This window comes from Misgurnus anguillicaudatus, chromosome 18, assembly GCF_027580225.2.
Source record: "Misgurnus anguillicaudatus chromosome 18, ASM2758022v2, whole genome shotgun sequence".
Taxonomy (NCBI): Eukaryota; Metazoa; Chordata; class Actinopteri; order Cypriniformes; family Cobitidae; genus Misgurnus; species Misgurnus anguillicaudatus.
The window spans coordinates 9,151,650-9,174,674 of NC_073354.2; the positions used below are offsets into that span (position 1 = coordinate 9,151,650).

The following is a 23,025-nucleotide window of genomic DNA, read 5'->3' on the forward strand; positions in this document are numbered from 1 at the left end:
ACCGGCGGCGCGGTTCTAAAAAAAATCTAACACATTGTTTTCTATGAGTATACGCACACTGGCGCCGCCCAGCTGTGACTCAGGAAGTTGCTCAAATCCGTGTCGCGCCACACACATAGTTTAACATTAAATAACATCATATTTGTTCCAAATCATTAACGATTAACATTGGCTGCTAACGTATATTTTGCATTTTGAAGTAGATGCTATTGCGCTATTTAATGTGCACTTCCGGTTTACAATACCTCCGAGTTGTCCTAGATGCAACTCGACGCGCGCTGAGCTGCACGGCCGGTGTGCGATCCCCTTAGCTGTGTTGTGCCGCATTACCACCTTGGGTGTGCATTATTTTCAAATAATTCAATGGCCCGTCGTCAATTATTCCTTACATAAATGCTGTGCACGGAAGAAGGAATGCAGCATATTTTTATGAAGGCACTAGCAGCAAGGGCATTACGATGACGTTGAGCCCCATATACGACAGCGAAAACGGCTGGACGATCAGTCACGTGAGTCACGCTACATCAGAATTAATTTGGTAAATGCGTTTCCATCTCCCATTATTCATTTACTCTTTTTCGCATAAATAAAAAAACTCCTCAAACGAGCGTAAAAACGTTTTTGCAAATTAAGGGATTTTTAATTGAAATTTGGCTTTTCATCACTAATTTTTGATGCAATCATGGTGATGGAAACATGGCATATGTAATAACCTGGTAAATGTATATATGGCCAATAAATCATCACACACATTAATGATGCGAGTTAATCAACTTTATATTGAGAGCCATCCAATAAGAAAAAGAAATTCACATTTTGTCCACAGGTGTGATACCCAGAATCCTCATTCCACTCGCCAGAACTGAGCGACAGCCACTGAACAGACAAAGTCTGGCCTAGGAAACAATAACACACAGACAGACATGAGAGAAAAAGAGAAAGAGTTAGTGATGGTGAACAGATATCATCAAAGGTTTAGATGTAAGTGTTGGTTTACCTGAGCCACCTGCGCTGAGCTTCCTTTCACAGGCAGCTCACGATGGGCGGAGGCCACCAGATGACTGCAAACACAGAACAAACACAAGTACTGGTGAATTACTGGTGAAAGGTCACAACTCAACCCAAGAATTTCTCTTGACTGGTCTGTAAACATGGACTGATCTTTAAGGGATCATCAAGACACAAACACACACCAGAGAGTCATGAGAAAGTTCACAAGATGTCTGGGCTGCAGGTCCGTCTCTGACTGAAGAAGAATTTCATCATATCTAAAAATACAATCAGACATCATTATTACTGAGAACAGGATTAAAGGGATAGTTCACCTAAAAATTAAAAGTCATTTTCTCATCCACGTGTTGTTCTGGACCTGTGTGAATTAATTTTTTTCTAAGAGGATATTTTGATAGATGATGGTGGGCACACAGTTGATGGTACCCATTGAATTCCATCGTATTTGTTTTCCTATTATGGAAGTCGATGGTTACTATCAGCTGTCGGCTTGCCATCGTTTATCAAAGTGTCTTCTTTTGTGTTCATCAGAAAAAAGAAATTCATACAGGTTTAGAACAACATGTTTTTTTTCATATTTGATACACTTTGATGTTTTAGATCATAAAGCAGATTTGAATATTGGTCGGGGATAACACAAGTAAACACAACATGCAGTTTTTAAATGAATCAAAACCCACATGGCCCTGTGTAAAAAAAAGGGCTTGCTCCCTCGGTTAAAACTTAACTTTGGTTTATCACACCGGAGTTCAGTTTTTCTAGCCCAGTGCTTCCCAATCCTGGTCCCCGAGCACCCCCCCCCAAAAAGTTCCAGATGGCCCCCCACCGAACACACCTGATTCAACTCAGCAGCGTGTTAGGGAGACAGGTTTATCATTTTGGATCAGTTGAATCAGGTGTTTAAAATAAGGAGACATCTAAAACTTTCTGGGAGAGGGTGCTGCAGGACCAGGATTGGGAAGCATTGCTCTAGCCACACCCAGCCCTGATTTCTGCCACATCTGATCGCAATCAAGAAATCACTTAAATAGGACCTGCCTGACAAAGTGAAGTAGACCAAAATATCCTTAAAAGCTACACATCGGCTGTTTCTCAATGTGTTCTTCAGCGATCTTGCTTCTTTGTGTTCTCGCTCTACGTCATCATTAACTGTTGAAGCTCAATTCCAATTCTTAAGAACACAAGTACAGAGGACGCATGAAAATCCCCGGATGTGTTCTTGATATCGAGGATGCATCGAGTGCAGACTTGCGTGCTGAAATCTGGGTAGGTCAGGTGACCAACAGGAACATCGCACACATCTCGATTCTAACAAGTGCGTTCTGTGTTCATTCTTCCAAGGTCGCCTGGCAAGACCGGTCTTCACGCGAACGCAAGTCTGTTCTTTCCGTTCTTGGAATTGAGAAACAGCCATCATGTTGAGATTCAGGAACAAATGAGAAAGAAAGTAATTATGATCTATCAGTCTGGAAAAGATTATAAAGCCATTTCTAAAGCGTTGGGACTCCAGCAAACCACAGTGAGAGCCATTATGCACAAATGGCGAAAACATGAAACTGTGGTGAACCTTCCCATGAGTGGCCGGCCAACCAAATTTACACCAAGAGCACAGCAATGACTCATCCAAGAGGTCACAAAAGACCCCACAACAACAAACCAAAGAACTGCAGGCCTAACTTACCTCAGTTAAGATCAACGTTCATGACTCCACCATAAGAAAGAGACTGGGAAAAATGGCCTGCATGGAAGAGTTCCAAGACAAAAACCGCTGCTGAGCAAAAAGAACATAAAGGCTCATCTCAGCTTTGCCAGAAAACATCTTGATGAACCCCAAGACTTTTGGGAAAATACTCTGTGGACTGACGAGACAAAAGCTTAACTTTTTAAAAAGTGTGTGTCCAACCATCTGTTTGTGACCTCAAGCTGAAGCGAACTTGGATTCTGCAGCAGGAAAATGATCCAAAACACACCAGCAAGTCCACCTCTGAATGGCTGAAGAAAAACAAAAAGACTTTGGAGTGGCCTAGCCAAAGTCCTGACCTCAATCCTATTGAGAGATGCTTTGGCATGACCTTAAAGCTCACGTAACACACCTGCTGTTTCTGCATTTCTGATGTTAATCTGGAGTACCTATAGAATAGTATTACATCCTTTATATCTCCGAAGAGTCTTTAGTTTAATCAGATTTATGAAAGAAAGATTAGCTTTACCGAATCTTTCCGATAACGTACGATAAAATGAAGAAGGAGGAGTTACACCGCGGGAGGAGCGAGTACAAGTCATGCAACACTATACAACACTGTTTAACTTATGATTCGCTACATGTTTGTGTCATTTTATAATATGCACGCGCCTATTTCCAACATAAGACAGAAGTCTGTCTTACCGCGTGCAACTCATGACCTGTTTGGGAAACTCCACCGCATCAAACACACACGCAAAACTCCGCTGCTACCCCTGATAACAAACTATATTCATTGTTTCCATAATGCAGGCTTTCTTCTCCTTACATCCAAAAACACACTTCTTCATTCGTGCCATTGTTGAGTTTTGAAATTGAACAAAACTGTGTCGCGTGATAAGATGTTTGTAAGTTCTACCGTCTCCTGCTAATTGAGGGGTGGGCTGGGTTTTCCGGGGGAAGTGCCCATATATAACAGTGATACGTATAGAAACCCCCGAAACGTCAGCTGGACCTGTAAACGACCTGCATTCGGCACAGAAATACTCTGTAACACGCCCAAGTGCTTTTTTGACACTTTGCCTACGTTTAGCATGAGGAAACAACTCTATAACTGTGTTAATAAGTAAGAATGCTTGAAATACCATTGAACCACCCCTTTAAAAATGTGGTCAGTGTGGCTGAATTACAACAATTCTGCAAATATGAGTGGACCAAAATTCCTCCACAGCGCTGTAACAGACTCATTACAAGTTATTGCAAATGCTAGATTGCATTTGTTGCTGCTAAGAGTGACCCACCCAACCAGTTATTAGGTTTAGGGGACAAATACTTTTTCACACAGGGCCATGTGGGTTTGGATTTAGATTCCTCTTCATAATAAAAATCTTCATTAAAAAACACATGTTGTGTTTACTCGTGTTATCTTTGATAATAGTTAAATGTGTTTGATGATCTGAAACATTAAAGTGTGACAAACATGGAAAAAAAAATCAGAAAGGGGGCCAACACTTTTTCACACCACTGTAGTTATAATTGTCTCAGATATCAAATACAACAAAGCTACAAATGTAAGCATGTGTGTAAGTGTGGTGTGTGTGTGTGTGTGTGTGTGTGTGTGTGTGTGTTTGTGTGTGTTTGCATGTGTGATGTGTGCTGTCAGACAAGTTTTACTGGCTGGACTATATACCAGTATATTTCATTTACCTACAGCCTGTATTGTTGCTTTGTTGAGATCTGTCACAGATGTATGTGAAGTGTGTGCATGTGTGTGTGTGTGCGTGTGTGTCTCATTCACCTGAGCAGGTGTTGAAGAATACAAACACTTCTGTTGTCCATAAGAGGTGAGAAGTCACTGCATTCCTTCTCATGTGAATATTTGCTCAACAAACTGTTTGATGAACACAAACACACAGATTCACACACATCCACTAACATACAACAACAGTGTTTTACAAATGGGATTGATTCAGAGGTGTTCATTCATTCATTCATTCATTCATTCATTCATTCATTCATTCATTCATTCATTCATTCATTCATTCATTCTCTCACAGACACACAGGAACTCTTATGATCAAAAATCCAGCTTATGATTTTAATAAATGTGTATTGAATCCTAATTTAAATGACAAACATGAAACCACAACAGTTAAGGAGTTTAGCATCCTTTTATAAATGTGTTCCACTGCTGATTAACCAATCAGAATCAAGCATCTCTGAGCGTTGTTCAATGAGAGGATTTGATGTATTATGTTAATACCTGCAGAGTCGAGCGTGTGTATACTGTAGAAAAACTCCTGTATCTCCTTGAGCCTGAAGGACTTTATCCCATTCAAACTTATAATCTGACATCAGAGGGCCTTTAAAGTCCTTACAAACACATTAGCACACAATAAAGATATAATTATAACAACAACACATCGTAAAAGATGAATATGAGATCAAGCCTGACAGGTAAATAACAACCAGTCGAATGAGAAACCGACAGAATGAGAAACCGGTCCTTCATCTCTACCTGTATTATTAAAGCACTGATGCCGATCTTCTCGGCTGTTTCTTCAGGATCTTCAAGAGCTTTTGAAGCTACACAACATAGACAAACACTTTTACTTAACCAACAAAATGACAATATAGATACGAAGATAAATACATCTCAGATAATCTCATGAGTTAATGATTTCGTGTGATATCCTGATGTGATTTCTTACTGCTGGACTGTCTCATGTTGTCGAGCATTCTGTTACGAGCCTCCTCCAGCACATCCTCCAGAAAAATCACCTCACCCCGCCGTGTGCTCATGCCCTGAACCCGACCGAATGCCACGTGAGCACATCTAAAACACACACACTTGAGTCAAGAATTATGCTGGGATTTGAAACAGGTGTGTGTTTAATTTTTCAAGGAAATGTAAACACTGAGTCTTTGTTTGAGAAACAACAAAGGTGATGACACGTGTACCTGTTTGCCCACTGGTGTCCCATAGCTGTCAGGATATGAAAGAGATGTTGGAAGTGTACAGTCTGACTCTTATCTGTCTTAAAGAGGAAATAATCATGAGTAAATAAATACAGTGACAGACATCAAGAGTAACTCTGATCTATTACCAATCTCACCACATAGATCATCTCATCAAAGTCAAACCTCCGCTTTCTGTCCAGCGCTGCTGCGATGTCTCTGAAATGACATCACAACCTTTATAAACAGCAAGAAAACACCTCTTTAACCTTAACAATACTGTGTCTGCATTTCGGGTTAAGAGGGGGCTAGATACACACCTGGTGAGGTAGAGTGACGTCCCATCGCTACGTGCTAATGTAGCGTAAGATGACATATCACCAGCATCAGAGAGATCGACCACAGACGTGCCCTTCTCTGCAAATTAAACAATCACAGTCAGGTACCAAAGCATCGATTGGTTGATGAGCTACCTTCTGTATGTTTTTAACCTATCGCAGTCTGGCACAGAAGTGCACCCGTAAGGTAAGACCAGAGCCATGGTGTCACATCAAGGGGGCACAACGGTGCAAGAAACAGAGAGCGGAGTGAGCTCCCCACAAAGTTCGCACCCCTATATGAGAAAGCACAACCCAACAAAACGTACAGGTCCACATCTGTTCCCTTCTCTCTACACCTTAATTCACTGAAGTATGAAAGTCACCTTAACTGTAAGTTCACACCAGATGCGAGTTCAACGATTTGCGCGAGTAGATTACATACAAAGTCAATGCAAAGCGATCAGATGTGTCCTCGCGCGATGCGAATTACGCGAATTGGGCGGGCGCGATTACCGCGGAAACACCCGCTATTCGCCTCAAACGCGCCTTCGCGCAAGTTGAAAATATTCAACTCAAGCAAAAAATTTGCATGCCACAAAGTTAAATCCCGCGAGTAATCTAGAGCGAGCAACGCGATGCTACGCGTTTGGTGTGTACGTAGCATAAGTCATAAACTGTGCACGACATGCATAAAGAATCTAAATAGTCATGTTTGATATCATTTAAAACATCTCAGTGTGATTGGTACAATGGTCTCACTCCCATAACAACAGAAACAGATAATAAAGTATAGAAATAAATTAGGCAAACTTCACCCAATGTTGGGACACACCTCCCGCTTTAGACATGTAAACCAAATCACCCATGAGATGCAGCCCCTGGGTCCACAAGACCCAATCACTACCAAATTCCTTTCATTATTACAGTGCTTTGTTTAGTGCTTTCAGTATTTCTTTATTCACTTGGGGATTCTGTATCCAGATTAACCCATAGTGTTGTGCATCTTAGAGTGTTTGATGTTTTGTTTCATTGTTGTACTATGGGGCTGTTGAATGCTTTATTCTGATTGGTTGAGAAATAATTTTTCTGTAAAACACACACCTGACCTGTCAAATGTCTTAGATAACCACCAGAGTAATGTCTGTGGTAACCGTGGTATAAGAGGAACAATTGACTCCCATCTTTTGAATTGAAACCTGCGGGGCTGCATTACCACCTTGGGTGTGCATTATTTTCAATTATAAAACAGGCAGTTCTGGTTCTTCATTCTGAAACGCGTTCTAAGCTATGATAAGATACCCTGGTAAACCCACGGTTCAGACCGCATTACAGGAATATCACTGCGCCACTGTTGCTGCGTACTGATTTATGAAAATAAACACCACAGTCTTTAATCATATTTTTCATTTGTATACAATTGCAACAATTATGGCGATATCCAGATAAATGTCAATAAATATTGTTGAGTCATCTCATCAATAAAGATAAAACTCTCCCTGAGGAGTTTCTAACTCAAATTCATATTTCCGCTATCCACTGGGTGGCGATCTTACAAAACTTAAACACTGACGCATTCACTCAACACTAAAAACAGCGTGTTTTGATCAGGCTCTGAATCTGATCTCTTACAAAAGTTATTCACATAAATGGAATTATCTCCGCTTTAAGCTAAAAAATTTGAGAGGTGATAAGAGAACAAATGAAGGTAGGATGAAACAGGTTTTTTGTTGTTGTTGTTTGAAAGCGGATGGTCTGTTCTTTCATTTGATATTTTATGTTTATTTACAGAAGACAATTTTTCTACAAGGCATTAAACTAAAACTGGGTGGCAAAAAAAAAAAACGATGGCGGGGAAAGAGTTCAGCATGCTTCCAAGCATATTTGATCATCACTTCAACAGTTGCATGATATAAATGTTAATGTATATATAGATGAATGTTGATTTATAAAAATAAACACCACAGTCTTAAATCATATTTTTATTGTGTCTTTGCTGCGTCTGTGTTGGTTGTGAACTGCGCTCTGTTTCAGTCACACTTGATTCTGAGGAACTACTTTGTTTGGCGGAAGAGTTTGTACTAATATAATTACAACTTATTTGTGTTTTATTTTAATAAAATCCCGCTAATGTTATGCATATGAAGTAACCGTTTTATAAACGCAATAAACCCCTCGAAGCAGTGGGGTTACAGTGCATTTTATAACAGCTAAGGGGCGTTATTAGGCACGGCGCGAAGCAGAGCACTGGTAACCCACTGCTTCTTGGGGCTTATTGCTTTAATAATTTAATGGCCTCACTGCAAAAAATGACTTTCTTACTTAGTATTTTTGTCTTGTTTTTTAGTAAAAATATCTTAATATTCCTAAATTAAGATGACCTAAGATAATAAATCTAGTTTTTAGACAAAAAATATCAAATTTAAGGTTATTAGTGCTTAAAAAATCTGCCAAATGAATTAAGAAATATTTTCTTGAAATAACTTTACTTTTTTCATAAACACTTAATTCAAGATTTTTACTTATTCCATTGACAGATATTTTTTGCTTGTTTTAAGCACAAATTTACTTAAATTTTATATATTTTTTGTTTAAAAACTAGACTTATTTTCCTAGGTCATCATTCATTCATTTTGCTCATCAAGAAAATACATCTTAAATTAAGAATTTTTTGATATTTTTACTGAAAACAAGACAAAAATACTAAGTAAGAAAGTCATTTTTTGTAGTGCTGTCGTCAATTATTCCTTACATAATCCTTGAATTGGTTATGTGATTGGCATGAAACATTTACCTGGCAAATAAATTGTCCTGTTTGGATTTATTCTGAATTATTGACTAACATTAAATATAGTCATATTGTCACATTGTATATAAATGATTACATCAGCTAACAATACACTGCAAAAAATGACTTTCTTACTTAGTATTTCTGCCTCGTTTTTAGTACAAATATTAAAAAAAAATTTAATCAAGATGTATTTTTTTAGTAAGCAAAATTGACCCAAGAAAATAAGTCTAGTTTTAATCAAATATCAAATTTAAGTGACTTTGCTTAAAACAAGCAAAAGAATCTGCCAATGAGGTAAGAATTTTTATTTTTTATTTTTCTTAAATTATTTATAGATTTTTTCTTACCCCATTGCCAGATTGTTTTTGCTTCTTTTAGACACAAATTTGCTTATTTTTTGTCTAAAAACTAGATTTATTTTCTTAGGTCATTTTGCTCACCAAGAAAATGCATCTTGATTTAAGAATTTTTAAGTATTTGTACTGAAAACAAGACAAAAATACTAAGTAAGAAAGTCATTTTTGTGTAGTGTAGCACTGCAAAAAATTGTTAAATTTGCAACGTTGTTAAATTGCTTCAGCAGTCGGGTTTATGATTGGAGGGTCGAGTAGAGTAACCATATTTCACAAATATTTAAAGTGACAGTAAGTAGGGTTTAAAGTGTTTTATTAATCAAAATAAATGTCTTTATTCATGCCATCGTTGGTGTCAAATGACATATGCCAGTGATCTGACTTTTCTTTATAAGCTTAAAATTTCTTTTCTCTTTACTTACATTGAACGGGTAAGTCCAAGGAGGCTTCCATGTTGTTCTGCCGTATTGATAAACTATAAAAGCAGAGAGGGACAAAAAGCACTAGCCTACCAACACGTTTCCACAACGCGTTTTCATTCAGAACATGTGAACCAGCTGAAACGGACAAGGAGATCAGCGATTACATAACGGCTACAGTAGTTGCAACACGCATTTGGAAAAGTGAGGCGCTAGAGAGCACTGTTCATTTGAATGCAAAATACAATTTTACCACTAGATGGGGTAAATCCTACTTATTGTCCCTTTAAGATAATTGTCTATTCAATTCGTATTCTGAATAGCGAGATTTTATATTTGGGAGTTGTCAACCCTTCATGGTCTGAGACCAAACCACTCCAATACATCGTCAACCTGTCACGATCAAGAGGCCGAAATGCTCCATGTACGTCGTCAACCCGTTGCCATCAAAGACCAAAGCACGCCTGTACGTTGTCAACCTGTCACAGTCAGGTACTGAAGCTCACACATATGTCATCAACCAATCACATACATTTTTTACTTTTTCAGTAATGTTTGAAAGCATTTCATTGGTTTTCAGATCAGATTCAGAAGTGGACATACTCTGTTGTCTTGAGCAGATGTTTGGTCTTCAGATCTTCCAGAACATTCTGGGTTTGACTCTGATAAAAAGACTCTCCAGTGTAATGATCAAAATGAACTCCTAAACGCTTATAGAGAACAAACACGGTCAGACACCTTCACATAAGGAGCAGCTCAGCCAATCATAACAGTGGACATTTACATATATAATAAGTCTTAAAGGTACATTATTTTAAAAAAATGGTGATTTACCTTATAGATGCGTTTATATTCTTCCACTGTGATTTCCATGAACTGTTTCCATAGCAACAGAGCCTGAGGTTCCTTCTGTTCAAGTCGTCTGAAGAACTCCGCAGCAGCCTGACGGAGGCTCTCATCACGCTCAGCCTCACGGTTCACCTGAACGTACACCTGCACGAAAAACATCTCAGCCAAGAGTCCTTCCACACACCTTCAACACATGTATGACACAAACACTGACCTGAAACAGATGCTCTAGAGCCTGGGACTTTAACTTCTCCTGAGATCCAAACTGTTCAAATCCTGCTCCCAAAAGACCTGAACACCATTCAAACACAAATTATTAACCAATCGCTTAAAGAAACTTCATTTATAACGGACAGCAGTATAAAGATCAGCTTTACAGAGAACAATGAAAATATTGTTCAGAAACCATTTCAAACGTTTGATTTACTAAAAGTTTCCCGCCAAGAGGTTGAAATAATCTACAGATTTAGATGCTTTGAAAGGATATCACAATGACATCATCACTACTTTATAATCCAACAGTCATCACCTCTACACCTCCTTCAGTAAATCTGACAAAAATTAAACGTTTCATTATAGAAATCACTTGCCATTATATAAGAGACAAAAGAATGCTATAGGGTTTGTTAAATGAACCTTAACATTGTTTGCTTTCGAGTATTTACTCATCAGACAATCATTGTGTTATAATACGCTTTGAGAACTGAAAACTTTATACACGGGTGAACAACTCTACCAATGAAAGACTCCGAAAAAAGAAAAAAAAACAGAAAGAGATGTGGTAAAACCAGATGAACCAAACGAGGATTATTTCATATCTTTAACCTCTAAGTCGAAGATGACAGCTTCAGTTTCATTTACAATACTAGAGAGTACTGTAGATTCAGGGCTAATGTAAAAAATTACAAAGAAAAAGACATTCGAAACAGAATATGTATATATATATTAGAGTGTTGGACAAAAAAACAGATATTAGACAACAGATCATTAGACAGTTGTGTTATAGATCTCCATTGAGCTCCAGTCTGTACGGTGAATGAGAAGTGAAAGTCACATCTCTTGATTTGTTAGGAATGCATTGTTAAGAGTAAAACTCACCAAACTGCATCCCCCAGTCGCCCAAATAGTTAACACGAATCACCTCCTTCCCCAAAGCCTTCTTTAGATTGGAAATGAAGTTGCCTACACAAAACAGCCATACAGTCTGTGAATACAGTGTTGTATATAGGGGTGGTTTCCCGGACAGGGATTATCTTCAGACAGGACTAGGCCTTAGTTGAAATAGAAATATAACTAGTTTTAACAAACATGCATTACTAAAAAGATTACTTGTGTGCATTTTGAGGCAAAAAAAGGGCACTGATGTATTTAAAAATATTTCAGTGCAAGTTGTTTTCAGTTTGGACATCTCTTACATTTATTTTAGTCTTGGACTAGTCTAATCCCTGTCCGGGAAACCGCCCCATAGATTTATGTGTGAAGTACTCCATCTACTGGAGAGACAGCTCAACATCACATTCAACATCATCAAAATTCAAAACCTCACCAATAATTGTGGAGCGAAGATGTCCAGCATGAAACTTCTTAGCAACATTTGGGGAACTACAACCCAAAATATAAAGATTAATTCAACACACAAATACCTTCACATCTTCACAACAAATGATTTCAGTTTTCTTTTCAAACCTTTATTAATATTTGATAATTTTTTTATTTCATTTTTAAATGTTAATTAAAATGTCTCTGTATGCTGCTATTGTTAATCATTCTTTTTTAAAGATCACTAAATGTTACTTTTTTCATTTATAACATTATCTCTTTGTTTCTTAGTAATTTATTTCTGTTATTTGAAGTATGTTTGTGTAAATAAACTTTTTTTTAATAACGCTTTTTTGCACAGATAAAAATGCATTAAACAAAACATTGTCAGCACTTTTCATGTTGTCCCCTCGCTTATATTGTATAACTAATCCCCACCCACAAACCCATTAGGAGGATTAATAAAAATAAATAAATAATTTTTAAAAATAATATAATAATAATAATTAAAAAGAACAATAAAATAGTAATAATATATAATACAATAATAATAACAATAATTAAAAAGAAAAAGAAATTAGTAATAATAAATCATTTATAGTCTAGTGAGGCCAAAGAAGTTTATAATGTAATTCCAAGTTTTATAGTATCTATTGTTGAGCCCCGGTTTGTATACTTCAATTTTTCTAGAAACGACATAAGATCTCTTAACCAATAAGTAGTTGGAGATAAGGTTGGGCACTTCCAATGTAGTAAAATACATATTTTGGGAACCAGAAAGGTAAATGAAGTAACAGCTGTTTGTTACTTCAGACACACCAAAGATGGCAACTATTTGGTTTATAGTGTAACCATTTCAATTGTAACTTTAAGTCAGTACTGTTATTAAACCATATCATTTACAAAATCTGTTGTTTAGTTTTGATTTAACGCTAATACTTAAACGCTACATATTGCAATACAATATATTCATGTTCTAGCAATGCTCTCCCATATATTTTACTACTATAACTGCGCTTATTTCCGTCATTGGTATAAGTTGCAAAGGGTGATAATTGACCAGAAACACACAGTTTTACACCATCTTGACTGAACCACTGTAGTGAATCCACCCTTACAGTTTGGTGCCGGTGCTGAAACACGGGAACGATTGCAGTTTTGTTCTTCTTCCGAAACCTGAGATACCTTACACTGGGAAACATTTTTGGAGTCTAGCTTTGGTAAACTGGGTACCGTGTAAACCTTTTAATTAAATCAAACTTAACAAAACAGTTAACTCTAGCAAGAGCCTCAGACCAACGTTTCTCAGAAATACTGACCTCTTTCTCCCATGTAAAAGAGATGAAGTTCTAGATAAAATCAACATGTGATAGATATAATATATAGATACGGTTCTTATCTATTGGGGCTGACAATATCTCAAAAAGGGATTTCTCTGGCATTTGGGGAAAACTCTGGAAATTAGTTCCTACAAAATTATGATGTTGAAAGTACCTGAATATAGCTTATACTTAGTAATACCACAGGCCCGTTGAATGCTTTATTTTGATTGGTTGAGAAATGTTTCACAGATGATTTTTCTGTAAAACGCACACCTGACCTGTCAGATGTCTTAAAATAACCACCAGAGTAATGTCTGTGGTAACTGTGGTATAAGAGAAATTAATTGACTCAAGTCCTTTGAATTATTTGAAAATAATGCACATCCATGATGTAACTCCGCTTCATGTCGTGCAACATTACCACCTTGGTTGTGCATTATTTTTAAATTATTCAAGGCTAATCGTCAATTATTCCTTACTTAATCCTTGAATTGGTTATGTGATTGGCATGAAACATTTACATGGCAAATAAATGTTCCTGTTTATTTTTTTATTCTGCATTACTCTGAATTATTCACTAAAATTAAATTACAATTTATCCTTATGAGGTAATTAAATGTAGCAAATGAATTATCAATGAAAAGATCTGAAAAACAAACAATGCCTTTATCACTGCATCTTTTAAATGTGTGGTCCAAAACAGGGGGTTGTTACAAATGGGGCTAAAAACAGAAAGTGATTCTAAAATTGTGTAAATAAACTTGAGCTCACCTGAACTCCACCAGCGTTGTGCCGCTCTGAAGATGTGTCAGAAGTTCACTCTTCAGTCCAAACCTCTCAGGATCTGAATGAAGCTGCTTCAGGAGTTTCTGTAACATTTTCAACATTCAAGCCCAGAACAAAGACAAACAGCCCAAGAAATAATTTCTTGTTGTCGTAAAACTCAAAGGCAGCAGTACAACATAAAATATTTCTATTTAAATTACAGCCCGTATCTTGAGAAATATAAATAAGCACTGAAAGACTCACACAAGTCTTTCAGCTTCAGATTTATAATAAAGTTCATTGAAGTCAACACTTGAACAACAATTTAATCATATAATTTGTTAATTTACTTATATACTATTGTTTATTTGAAATAATAAAATTCATAGTAATCCGCATTAGCTAAGATGATCAAATGCAGTAAAATTATTTTACTTTGTTGTTTTTTATGTAAGTTAGCAATAACTAGAGCTTGAACTTTATTAACATATTCACCCTGTTATAGATAAATGTGTTTGAAAAACAGATGTATAGATGAAGGTAAGGCATTATAAAGAACTGATAAAGACTGATGGGTAAGAGAGAGTTTGTACCTGTGCCAGAATCAGTTTATTTAACCTGAAGTAAATGATTCCTCGACCAGTGATGATGTCTTCAACCACAGCGTTCTGTTTTATCTGATGGGAATCATCAAGATCACAAACTTTTATCATTTATCTTCATCTATAAGGTGATAATCCTGTCTTTATTAAGATCACTCAGCTCTCACCTGTTTAGCTAAAGTTTCTGTATTAGTCTGCAGATCATCATGAGGAAGATCAACTCCATTCTGCACCAGAGAATTCACTGACACCCGTAAATCACCTAAACTCCTGACACAAATATACAAACACCTTTAAAACAACACTGAAACCACCTATCATTATATCAACACCTTTGTGTGATTTCTATAATGAATATAATGAATGTATTTCACTGTTCTTACTGTTTCTTTGACACGGGGACAGCAGAGATGAGAGGTATAAACACATTTTCAGACTGACCACAAATCTTTACAAGCTAGAGAGAGATAGAGAGAGAGAGAGAGAGAGAGAGAGAGAGAGAGAGAGAGAGAGAGAGAGAGAGAGAGAGAGAGATGTGAAACATTTACTCTGATTACATTAGTAAAATAAACGCACATATAAACTGATAAATGTACCTGCTGTGCGACAATTCTCCTGAAGAAACAAGCCATATGTCTTATTTTATTAAACACTAAAGTGTCATTGAATTCATGTGTTACTGTGCATGACAGGACGACATGTTTTACAAGGTGAAGTCAGATACTACTGGTCTCGTCATCATTTCAAAATAAAAGTCATCATGCGTCAGGTGTTTGTCTAGACTCTATAGTGTTTGTACGACTTTGTGCGAAGTACGGTGCTTAAAATCATTGTGTGTGTGTTTTAATGTCTCCAACAAAATCAAAATAAAGGGTTTTAGTCTTTTAGTATGAATAGATTTAGGATATCTACAAACCAGTGTTGTTCAAAACACAAAATTCGCATTTTTAACATAGAAGCATTAAAATGTAAAGTCCTTCACTAATATAAGGATGCTTTTTTAACATAGATGTATTTTTTTTAGATTTTAGAAAAAGCATATAGCATAACAGATAAGTAAGCCAGGAGAAAATTAAAAAACAGAGATCAAAAATGTATCAAAAACCATATCGAAAAGCTCACACATGTTTAGGGAGTCTTTAGAGCTTTCTTATTAAAATAATCTTTAATACTGCTTATATAAAGCTTTATCTTAGACAACAAAATCATAAAATTTGGTTTCTTATTTGTAAACTTACAGTTATGAATGTAAGATTTAGCTAATCCTCCCTGTCTGGGAAACCACCCATTTATGTCTAGAGCTAGTTTCAGTTTTGGTTTATCAGTGTTGGTTTACATGACCCATACATTTAAAAACAAATGTCAGCCCAAAAACACATTACAGATCTTTCTATAAATACACACACAGGTCTGCAGTGACCGTCCACTCTTCAGTCACAATACTGTTGGTGGGAAAAAAACATTAATTTAAATCACAAAATAATTCTGATAACACTAACTGTATACACTGAGGACATCTGCGGAAATCTGAGTTTTTCAGTGGACATTGTTCTTCAAACTTAGTTCCTATCACTTGTGGGGTGCCACAGGGCTCAATTCTGGGTCCAATATTATTTACTGCCTCTTTTTTTTAAATTTTTGAATCCCATAAAGTGTCATATCAGTCAGCATAAATGTCTTCACAAGCTTAAAAATTTTCTGAGTTTCAATGATTTGAAGAGTTATTAAAGGGTTATAAAATAAACTTGACGGTCATACACTCATGTAAACTTTTGTATATATACAGACCATTAATTTCATGTAGGCTTACATGCAAGATTATGTGTCATTTTCTAACTGGCATGCCTTGCATCAAAGCATTTTTTTGTGGTTACCTATGATTTACTTGTTTAGTCTAATTAAATTTGTTAAATGTAGTCTTCTTCAACAAAAAAAAAACACCCACTCCTTTTTAAACCATTAAACCAAAGCGGTCTCATTATTTAAGCCGTTTTGATTCTCTTGTTAATGTGATATCACACTGATAAAGCCCTTCCCACACCACTGACTGACAGTCCTGCAATACCAGTTTCAGTGAGTTGTATGCTGTCCTCCATATTTGAACAGTGAGATTCTATTGTCTCTGTCTGTATTAACAGGCATTAGATCTATTTTAACCAAAAATGCTCACCATCTCTTTTCATAAGGACCAGTAACTCATTTGCATTCAAAGATACAGACATGAAAACAGCGCTTCTTTAATCCCACGCAAATATGGGTCATTTTGGAAATGCTATAATAAATGATCTGTGGGGTATTTTGAGCTGGACATTTCACAGACACATACAGGGCACACCTGAGACTTATATTGCATATTTGCACTGTCCATTTTCTTCATTCACTGCTTGACCCAGATCACACATTATTTTAAGCCCAACCTACATAACGATCACAAATTTCAAAACACACATTATGTAAACAGTTTATTTGTATATTTTTCCCAACATAAAGTCATTTAAACTATATGAGCAGTAAAACCATAATGCAGAGAAAAAAGGACAAAAAAAATAAAATCAAAATAAATACAAACCATGAAAACAGACTTCAAAATAAATGCTGTCTATGATTTGTACATGAAAACTAAATGCCAGGATGTATTTACACAAAGTTACAACCATCAGTCTCAAAGTAAACACCCTTATAACGCTCATGTGCCAACGATCAACATCATCTGCCAAAAAGTCATTTTACAAAATAAAACAAAGTAAAATGAAATGACAGGTAATTGTATAAAAGGCATAATTAAAGCCTAATAAATATCCAGGGTTCAATAAGGGGAGCACAGAGCCACTGAGTTTTGAATAATAGTTTGCAAAAGTCCATTAATGGGCATTGATGGCAGGAAGCACTGAGCCGCTGAATAAAGAGAGAGAACGATAGAGAGAGAGAGTGTTGATCACACAAACTCTAAGGCCGAGCACTGGAAACCCAGCTGAACCCATACTGAGTGTCAAGAGTTCACAGAAGAAGAAGAGTAGATCTGACATCATCTGACAACTCAGGACACATCTGCAAAAAACAAAACACAAAATATTTAGAGATGCATACACTGAAAACACATGCATATGTCTGATCAATGAGTGATACACATAGCTGGCAGGCTGCTCCCCGAATCTCCTCATCAACTGATCATGGGTGAACTTCACAAACGCATCATATTGTTCTGGGAAAAGAAGAAATAAAATATCAGCATGAAGAAAAACAATGGCTATGAGATAAAGAGATCATATCTCCATGATAAAACTCAACATCTTGTGGATTTTTATTTTTAGACTCTTGTACACAATCACGAATAAAAACAAGAATGTTAGTTACTGACAATACCTGCAAGTTTGGTGGTCAAGATCTCATCGTACTCCTCTTTGACCTTCTCCTCACGCTCTTTCAGCAGACGTTCACAGATCATTCCCACCTGTTTCAATGTGAACAAGGGCTGCTCTCGTCTGGACGGAGACACAGATCCAGAGGAGGTGCCTAACAAACAAAATCAGACAGGAACATTCACAGGACTGTCTAAATAAATAAACCCATCAAAGTGCCCACAGTCAAATTACAGATCGCTCAAGTCTGCCACATAAGTGTCATAATCTACTGGATTCACTTCATTTTACCACTTATAAATCCAATTTTTTTTATTCCATCTCCCAATCGGCTTTGTTTTAACCTGGGATTTAAACTCTTAAAGACTATTTGTGATAACATTTCCAGACATTTAATCATATCCCCTAACATATTATCACTTATAATGCCTTAAACTGACACCTTTCAAATAACATCATCCTCAGTGACATCATTCTTCAGTATTTTGTAGGACTGGTTGAAATCGCCTGTCTTGCCTTACATATCCTTATATGTTAAAATATAAAACTGGTACGCTTTCACTTATAGAAGATAACTCAAACCCACTGTTAGCTATAAATCTTTTTTTAATCATGTTAATTTTTCTTGCCCTCGTGTAAATAATCAAGTTATAATAATAATTAGTTTGACCACAGTACATTTCTAAATATCACTTCTATACATTTTGCATGTAAATTTTAATCCATCACAAAAAAAAAAACGATATATCGTTGGAAAGGTCAACAAATGTAGTTTTCATATTTTTGCATTAATAATAATGCAGTAATTTATTAATTAGTAATAAGAGTATGCAGCAAACTGCTGACACCTAGTGGCCTTTGTTGGTAAAACCACTAGAAGTGTAATGGTGCGTTCACACCAGACGCGGAACAGGCAGCAAGCACGAGTGATTTACATGTTAAGTCAATGCAAAGATCCGAATAGGCCTCCTGCGGCATGGTAAGCGTGTATGTGATGTGATTACAGGAAGCGAGCGGAGGCAGAAAAACAAAACAACAATCAAGGATCATCATCGCTATACAAGACATCTTCGTACTTTTACAGAAATTAAAAGGATTTAGTTTGGAAGAAAGTGAGTGAGGAGGTCGAACAATCTGGTAAGTTTACTCAATTTAAACTATATAAGCACCTCCCATGACAGGAATTCACGCGTGAATGTCTCGAATGACTAGAATTTCATGCGGGAACGAAGCGAGTAAACTCAAAATGTTAATGCCTACAAGTACGCATGAACAGCACGGTTTTGCCACCTTTCCGCATCTGGTGTGAACGCACACTAACACAAACCTTTTTTGGTGATATTTTATGTATAAATTAAATACTTTTCGCATTATTATTTATTACAATAAATGTAAACTTTTATTTAATATTTTACCTCCAGACACTTCCGTAAAATACTTTAAAGTGTCTTCTTTAAACAAGACCAAGATTAGGCTTAAGATTTAGACCAAAAAAAATTGCCAAATTTATATTAATTAATTAATATTATATTAATTTAAAGGTTCACATTTTCACCTCCCCCCCACACTCAAAAAGAGCTGCGCAATTTAAGGTGTTAAGTTCCAAATGGTAAGGAAAACAGAATGCTGCCTAAATTTCAGGAAGTGAAGTGTAAATGATTGGAGGATTTCTGTAGGACCGTATCATTATACCGTACCTGCTATCGTGGCTGTGCTGCTGATGGAGGTGTGTGGCTGGGATTCAATAGGACAGCAGGCGTCGGTCTGTTGGAAACTGCTCTCCAGATGTCTTCTCTTCTGCATGCGCTTGTACTCCTGCTTGATGTTGCTCAGAATTTGCTCTGGAAGATTAGAAATTAAAACATCATTTCAACAAAGCAGCTTCAGGGACAGCAACACAAACACATGATAAACTTTTCCACATAGAAGATCATGCCAATAATTTGTGTTTTTCTTCTAGAAGGGCTACACGTCACTGCACATCTGCTACAAGATTATTCTACACTAACATGAAGATAACAACACAAGTCTCTCCATAGACATCACACCGGAAACACGCAAATGATTGACGGTCAGAGCGCGTTTCTGATTGGCTGAAATCCCGAGCTGCTCACCCGACTCTTTGTGCTGTGAAAAGTACCTGTAAAACTGCTACAACCAACAACACAAACGACAGTTAAACTTGTAAACCAGTTAAATTTATCTAATCTCATCTAACAAAGTGCATTCAACAAACACACACATTTATCGCGTAACACAACACCTTTACCGTGTTTACACTCTGATCACACTTCAGTTTAACGTCCAGTTTCATAAACATGCTTTCATTTAACTTAACGATCACCAATAATAATACGAGATCCTGTCTGATTATCAGTCAGATCACAGCTAAGTTAGCGTCGTTAGCACACAGCGCCGGATTGTTAAAAGACGACAGACTGACGTTGTGTGATCATATGAACACATCAATCACATCTGTTGACGTCATGTAAATGAATTCAACACGATGTGATGTCACACATTTACTGTAGATTAATCGTGTGCTGTTGTTATTAGAGCTGAACAGACCTGTGGTTAGGACTGAAGACACTGCGCCGAAGGGCGACGGCTCCATGCGCAGGTACTTCTGCGGGGAGGAACTGGAGGAGGACGGGGACATGGGCGCACATCTCCTCCTCTTCGGAGACGCCGGATTCATCAAAGGATCAAAATCCATAGTCCGTTTCAGAGTGGCACCGCAGGCCATTTTATCTAAAGCGTGTGTGTGATAGAAGTATCAAGCGAAAGTAAGCAGTTTGAGCCTTCTGCTAGCGACAGTCCTGTTCTGATCTCTAGGGAACTCGACTCAATCGCTTCGTTTTTATTCAATTCTTACGTTGATTCTTCAACCAAAACATCGACTAAGACAAAATAAACGTTAAACTACAGCGATGAACGTGACCGTGGACTGAAAACTCTACATGAACACGCCGATGATGTCGGATTCTGCTTAAAGTACATCCGACACCTCCTGATTTCCGCCAGTGAGCGCTAGCCGGCTAACAAATATGGCGTGCAAACAAAACATTCGACGAAATGCTCTTTCTGCGCATGCGCAGCGGAGTTCAGGGGACGTAGGAACTTGTAGTTTATGCGTGACGCTTCCTCGTAAATTCTACGTGCAAGGAGGAACGATAAGAACTACATAAACACCAATGCATTGCTCTCTTTTTTACTGAGGGACGTCGCCCATTGGTTGTTGGGAATTGTTTGTGAATTTGAAAAAAAGCAGCTTTGATATGTCATATTACATCTCCTCCCACCAACTGTTAAAAGGATTAATAACCACACAACGCATTCCTTTTAGCGAATTCCTTTTATACTCATAGACGTTCTTTGTTTCTATATAAGTCAGGTTAATGATATATTTTATGCCCTAACTCTCAACCAAACCTGCTGACGTTGGAAAAAAGGGCATTGTTTCCTGTCAAAGCATTGTGTCTTTCAGATATTTCACACATTCCTGACTTCATGATGCTACTTGCAATCTAATGGTCTCCCTCCAAATACCCAATTTCTCCATGTGATTTATTTATTTATTTACTAAATTTATACTTATAATATAAATTGGCACCTATTATGTTTCTGTAATATACAGAATGTAATATAATATATGGAATCATTTTCTTTTCTGTTATGACTTAAGTTAATTACTCATAAACGTGTCATGTTTTATCCTGGTTCAACTACTTGCGTTTAGATATTTGTTATGTTATTCACAGTCATATTCTCTCTAATGTTGTACGGTTCTGAGCAAACCTTATTTAAAAGTAAATTACACTTTCCTTTTATTTAAAATGACTGCATAGTTGTCTGTTTCTGTGCTTTTATATTTATAAGGAGTGTTAAATGTTAGTCAGGATTGTTATGGCATTTGGAATCAAATACACACTGCACCCTATCATCTGGATTTTGTTTATTCTGTACCACATGCACAGACACATACACTGTATATAATGTTAAGTGCTTTATGATGTAAATTGTGTACTCTGGTTGCTGTAGTTCAATGACAAAATTAAGAAAAAATGCAATGCTCTTCTATATTTACATTAAAGTTGGATTTATAGTTCGGTGCAGGTCCTATGCTGTAGTCTGGTCCATCTTTGTTTTTACTGTCTCAAGCGAAAATGCGTATGAGGAATCCAATCCACAGGAAGGCTTTTAGCAGATCAATCAAAGCACTTATGGTCCGCGTAGGACACGTTGTTATGTGTAGTCTATGCACAGGCTACAGCGTGCAGTAAACACAGAAGTATAAATTGAATTTAACTTAATTTTTGCATATAATGCCAAGCTTTCATGTCCCAAGGTAGCAAAATAGTATTCTTGTCCCTGAAGTACATAATGGTAATCAATCAGTACCATAACAGCATTACCCTTTGATAGTTCACCAAAAAATGTACTCACCCTCTTGTTGTTCTAAACCTGTATTTGTTTCTTTATTTTGCTAAATGGTGGGGAGCACACATTTGTTTTTCTAACTATGGAAGCCAATGGCTACCATCAACTGTGTGGTCATTTGTCAGAATATCTTTGGGTTCAACAGAATAAAGAAACTCATATAGGTTTAGAACAACGTGACGGTGAATAAATAACAGCATTTTTATATTTTGTAGAAAGTAAAGCCTAATAAATGTATTTTTTTTAATTTGAAAATATATTTAGTTTTAACCTAAATATATTTCAAAATGTATTTCAGGGGCAACAAATACATTTCTAATTTTACAACCCTTATGGCAATTTTTTCCCTGGCCAAAATATCAAAATATACAAGTTTGTATAAAATGCATAAAGTATAAGTATAAGTATAAAATGTATAAGTATGTATAAAATATAAAAATATAAGTATATTTTTGCAGTTGAAAACATATTTGATTTTATCATTTTAAACTGATGTGAATATAAATGCTATAAATATATTTATTTTAAAATATATTTCAAAATATATAAAAATTGACCAAAAATATATTGGTGAAAAATACGTTTTTGTAAAGATTTTTTTTTTAATTCTGCACATATT

The 23,025-nt window shown here is 36.5% G+C and overlaps 2 protein-coding genes across 3 annotated transcripts; both read right to left on the reverse strand.

The window, feature by feature from the left end:
* Nucleotides 1–759: 759 nt before the first annotated feature.
* On the reverse strand, nucleotides 760–15,361 carry rars2 (arginyl-tRNA synthetase 2, mitochondrial). Of its 2 annotated transcripts, none has more exons than XM_073855820.1 (20): nucleotides 15,204–15,361; nucleotides 14,991–15,064; nucleotides 14,775–14,877; nucleotides 14,599–14,682; nucleotides 14,012–14,109; nucleotides 11,926–11,981; nucleotides 11,478–11,561; nucleotides 10,594–10,670; nucleotides 10,365–10,523; nucleotides 10,133–10,240; nucleotides 5,971–6,065; nucleotides 5,809–5,869; nucleotides 5,654–5,730; nucleotides 5,404–5,528; nucleotides 5,211–5,278; nucleotides 4,956–5,065; nucleotides 4,491–4,583; nucleotides 1,194–1,268; nucleotides 998–1,061; nucleotides 760–896 (listed from the first exon to the last, which is right to left on the reverse strand). In XM_073855820.1, exons 1-20 carry the CDS (start codon nucleotides 15,237–15,239, stop codon nucleotides 810–812), a joined length of 1,734 nt encoding a protein of 577 aa, XP_073711921.1. In that variant the 5' UTR covers nucleotides 15,240–15,361; the 3' UTR covers nucleotides 760–809. The 2 variants fall into 2 exon arrangements, with proteins under 2 accessions (XP_073711921.1, XP_073711922.1); XM_073855821.1 differs by having other exon boundaries at nucleotides 5,971–6,062; nucleotides 10,130–10,240.
* Nucleotides 15,362–17,056: 1,695 nt separating this feature from the next.
* akirin2 (akirin 2) lies at nucleotides 17,057–21,050 on the reverse strand. The gene is made up of 4 exons (XM_073855825.1): nucleotides 20,535–21,050; nucleotides 19,664–19,807; nucleotides 17,971–18,120; nucleotides 17,057–17,809 (listed from the first exon to the last, which is right to left on the reverse strand). Exons 1-4 carry the CDS (start codon nucleotides 20,710–20,712, stop codon nucleotides 17,469–17,471), a joined length of 813 nt encoding a protein of 270 aa, XP_073711926.1. The 5' UTR covers nucleotides 20,713–21,050; the 3' UTR covers nucleotides 17,057–17,468.
* Nucleotides 21,051–23,025: the final 1,975 nt, after the last annotated feature.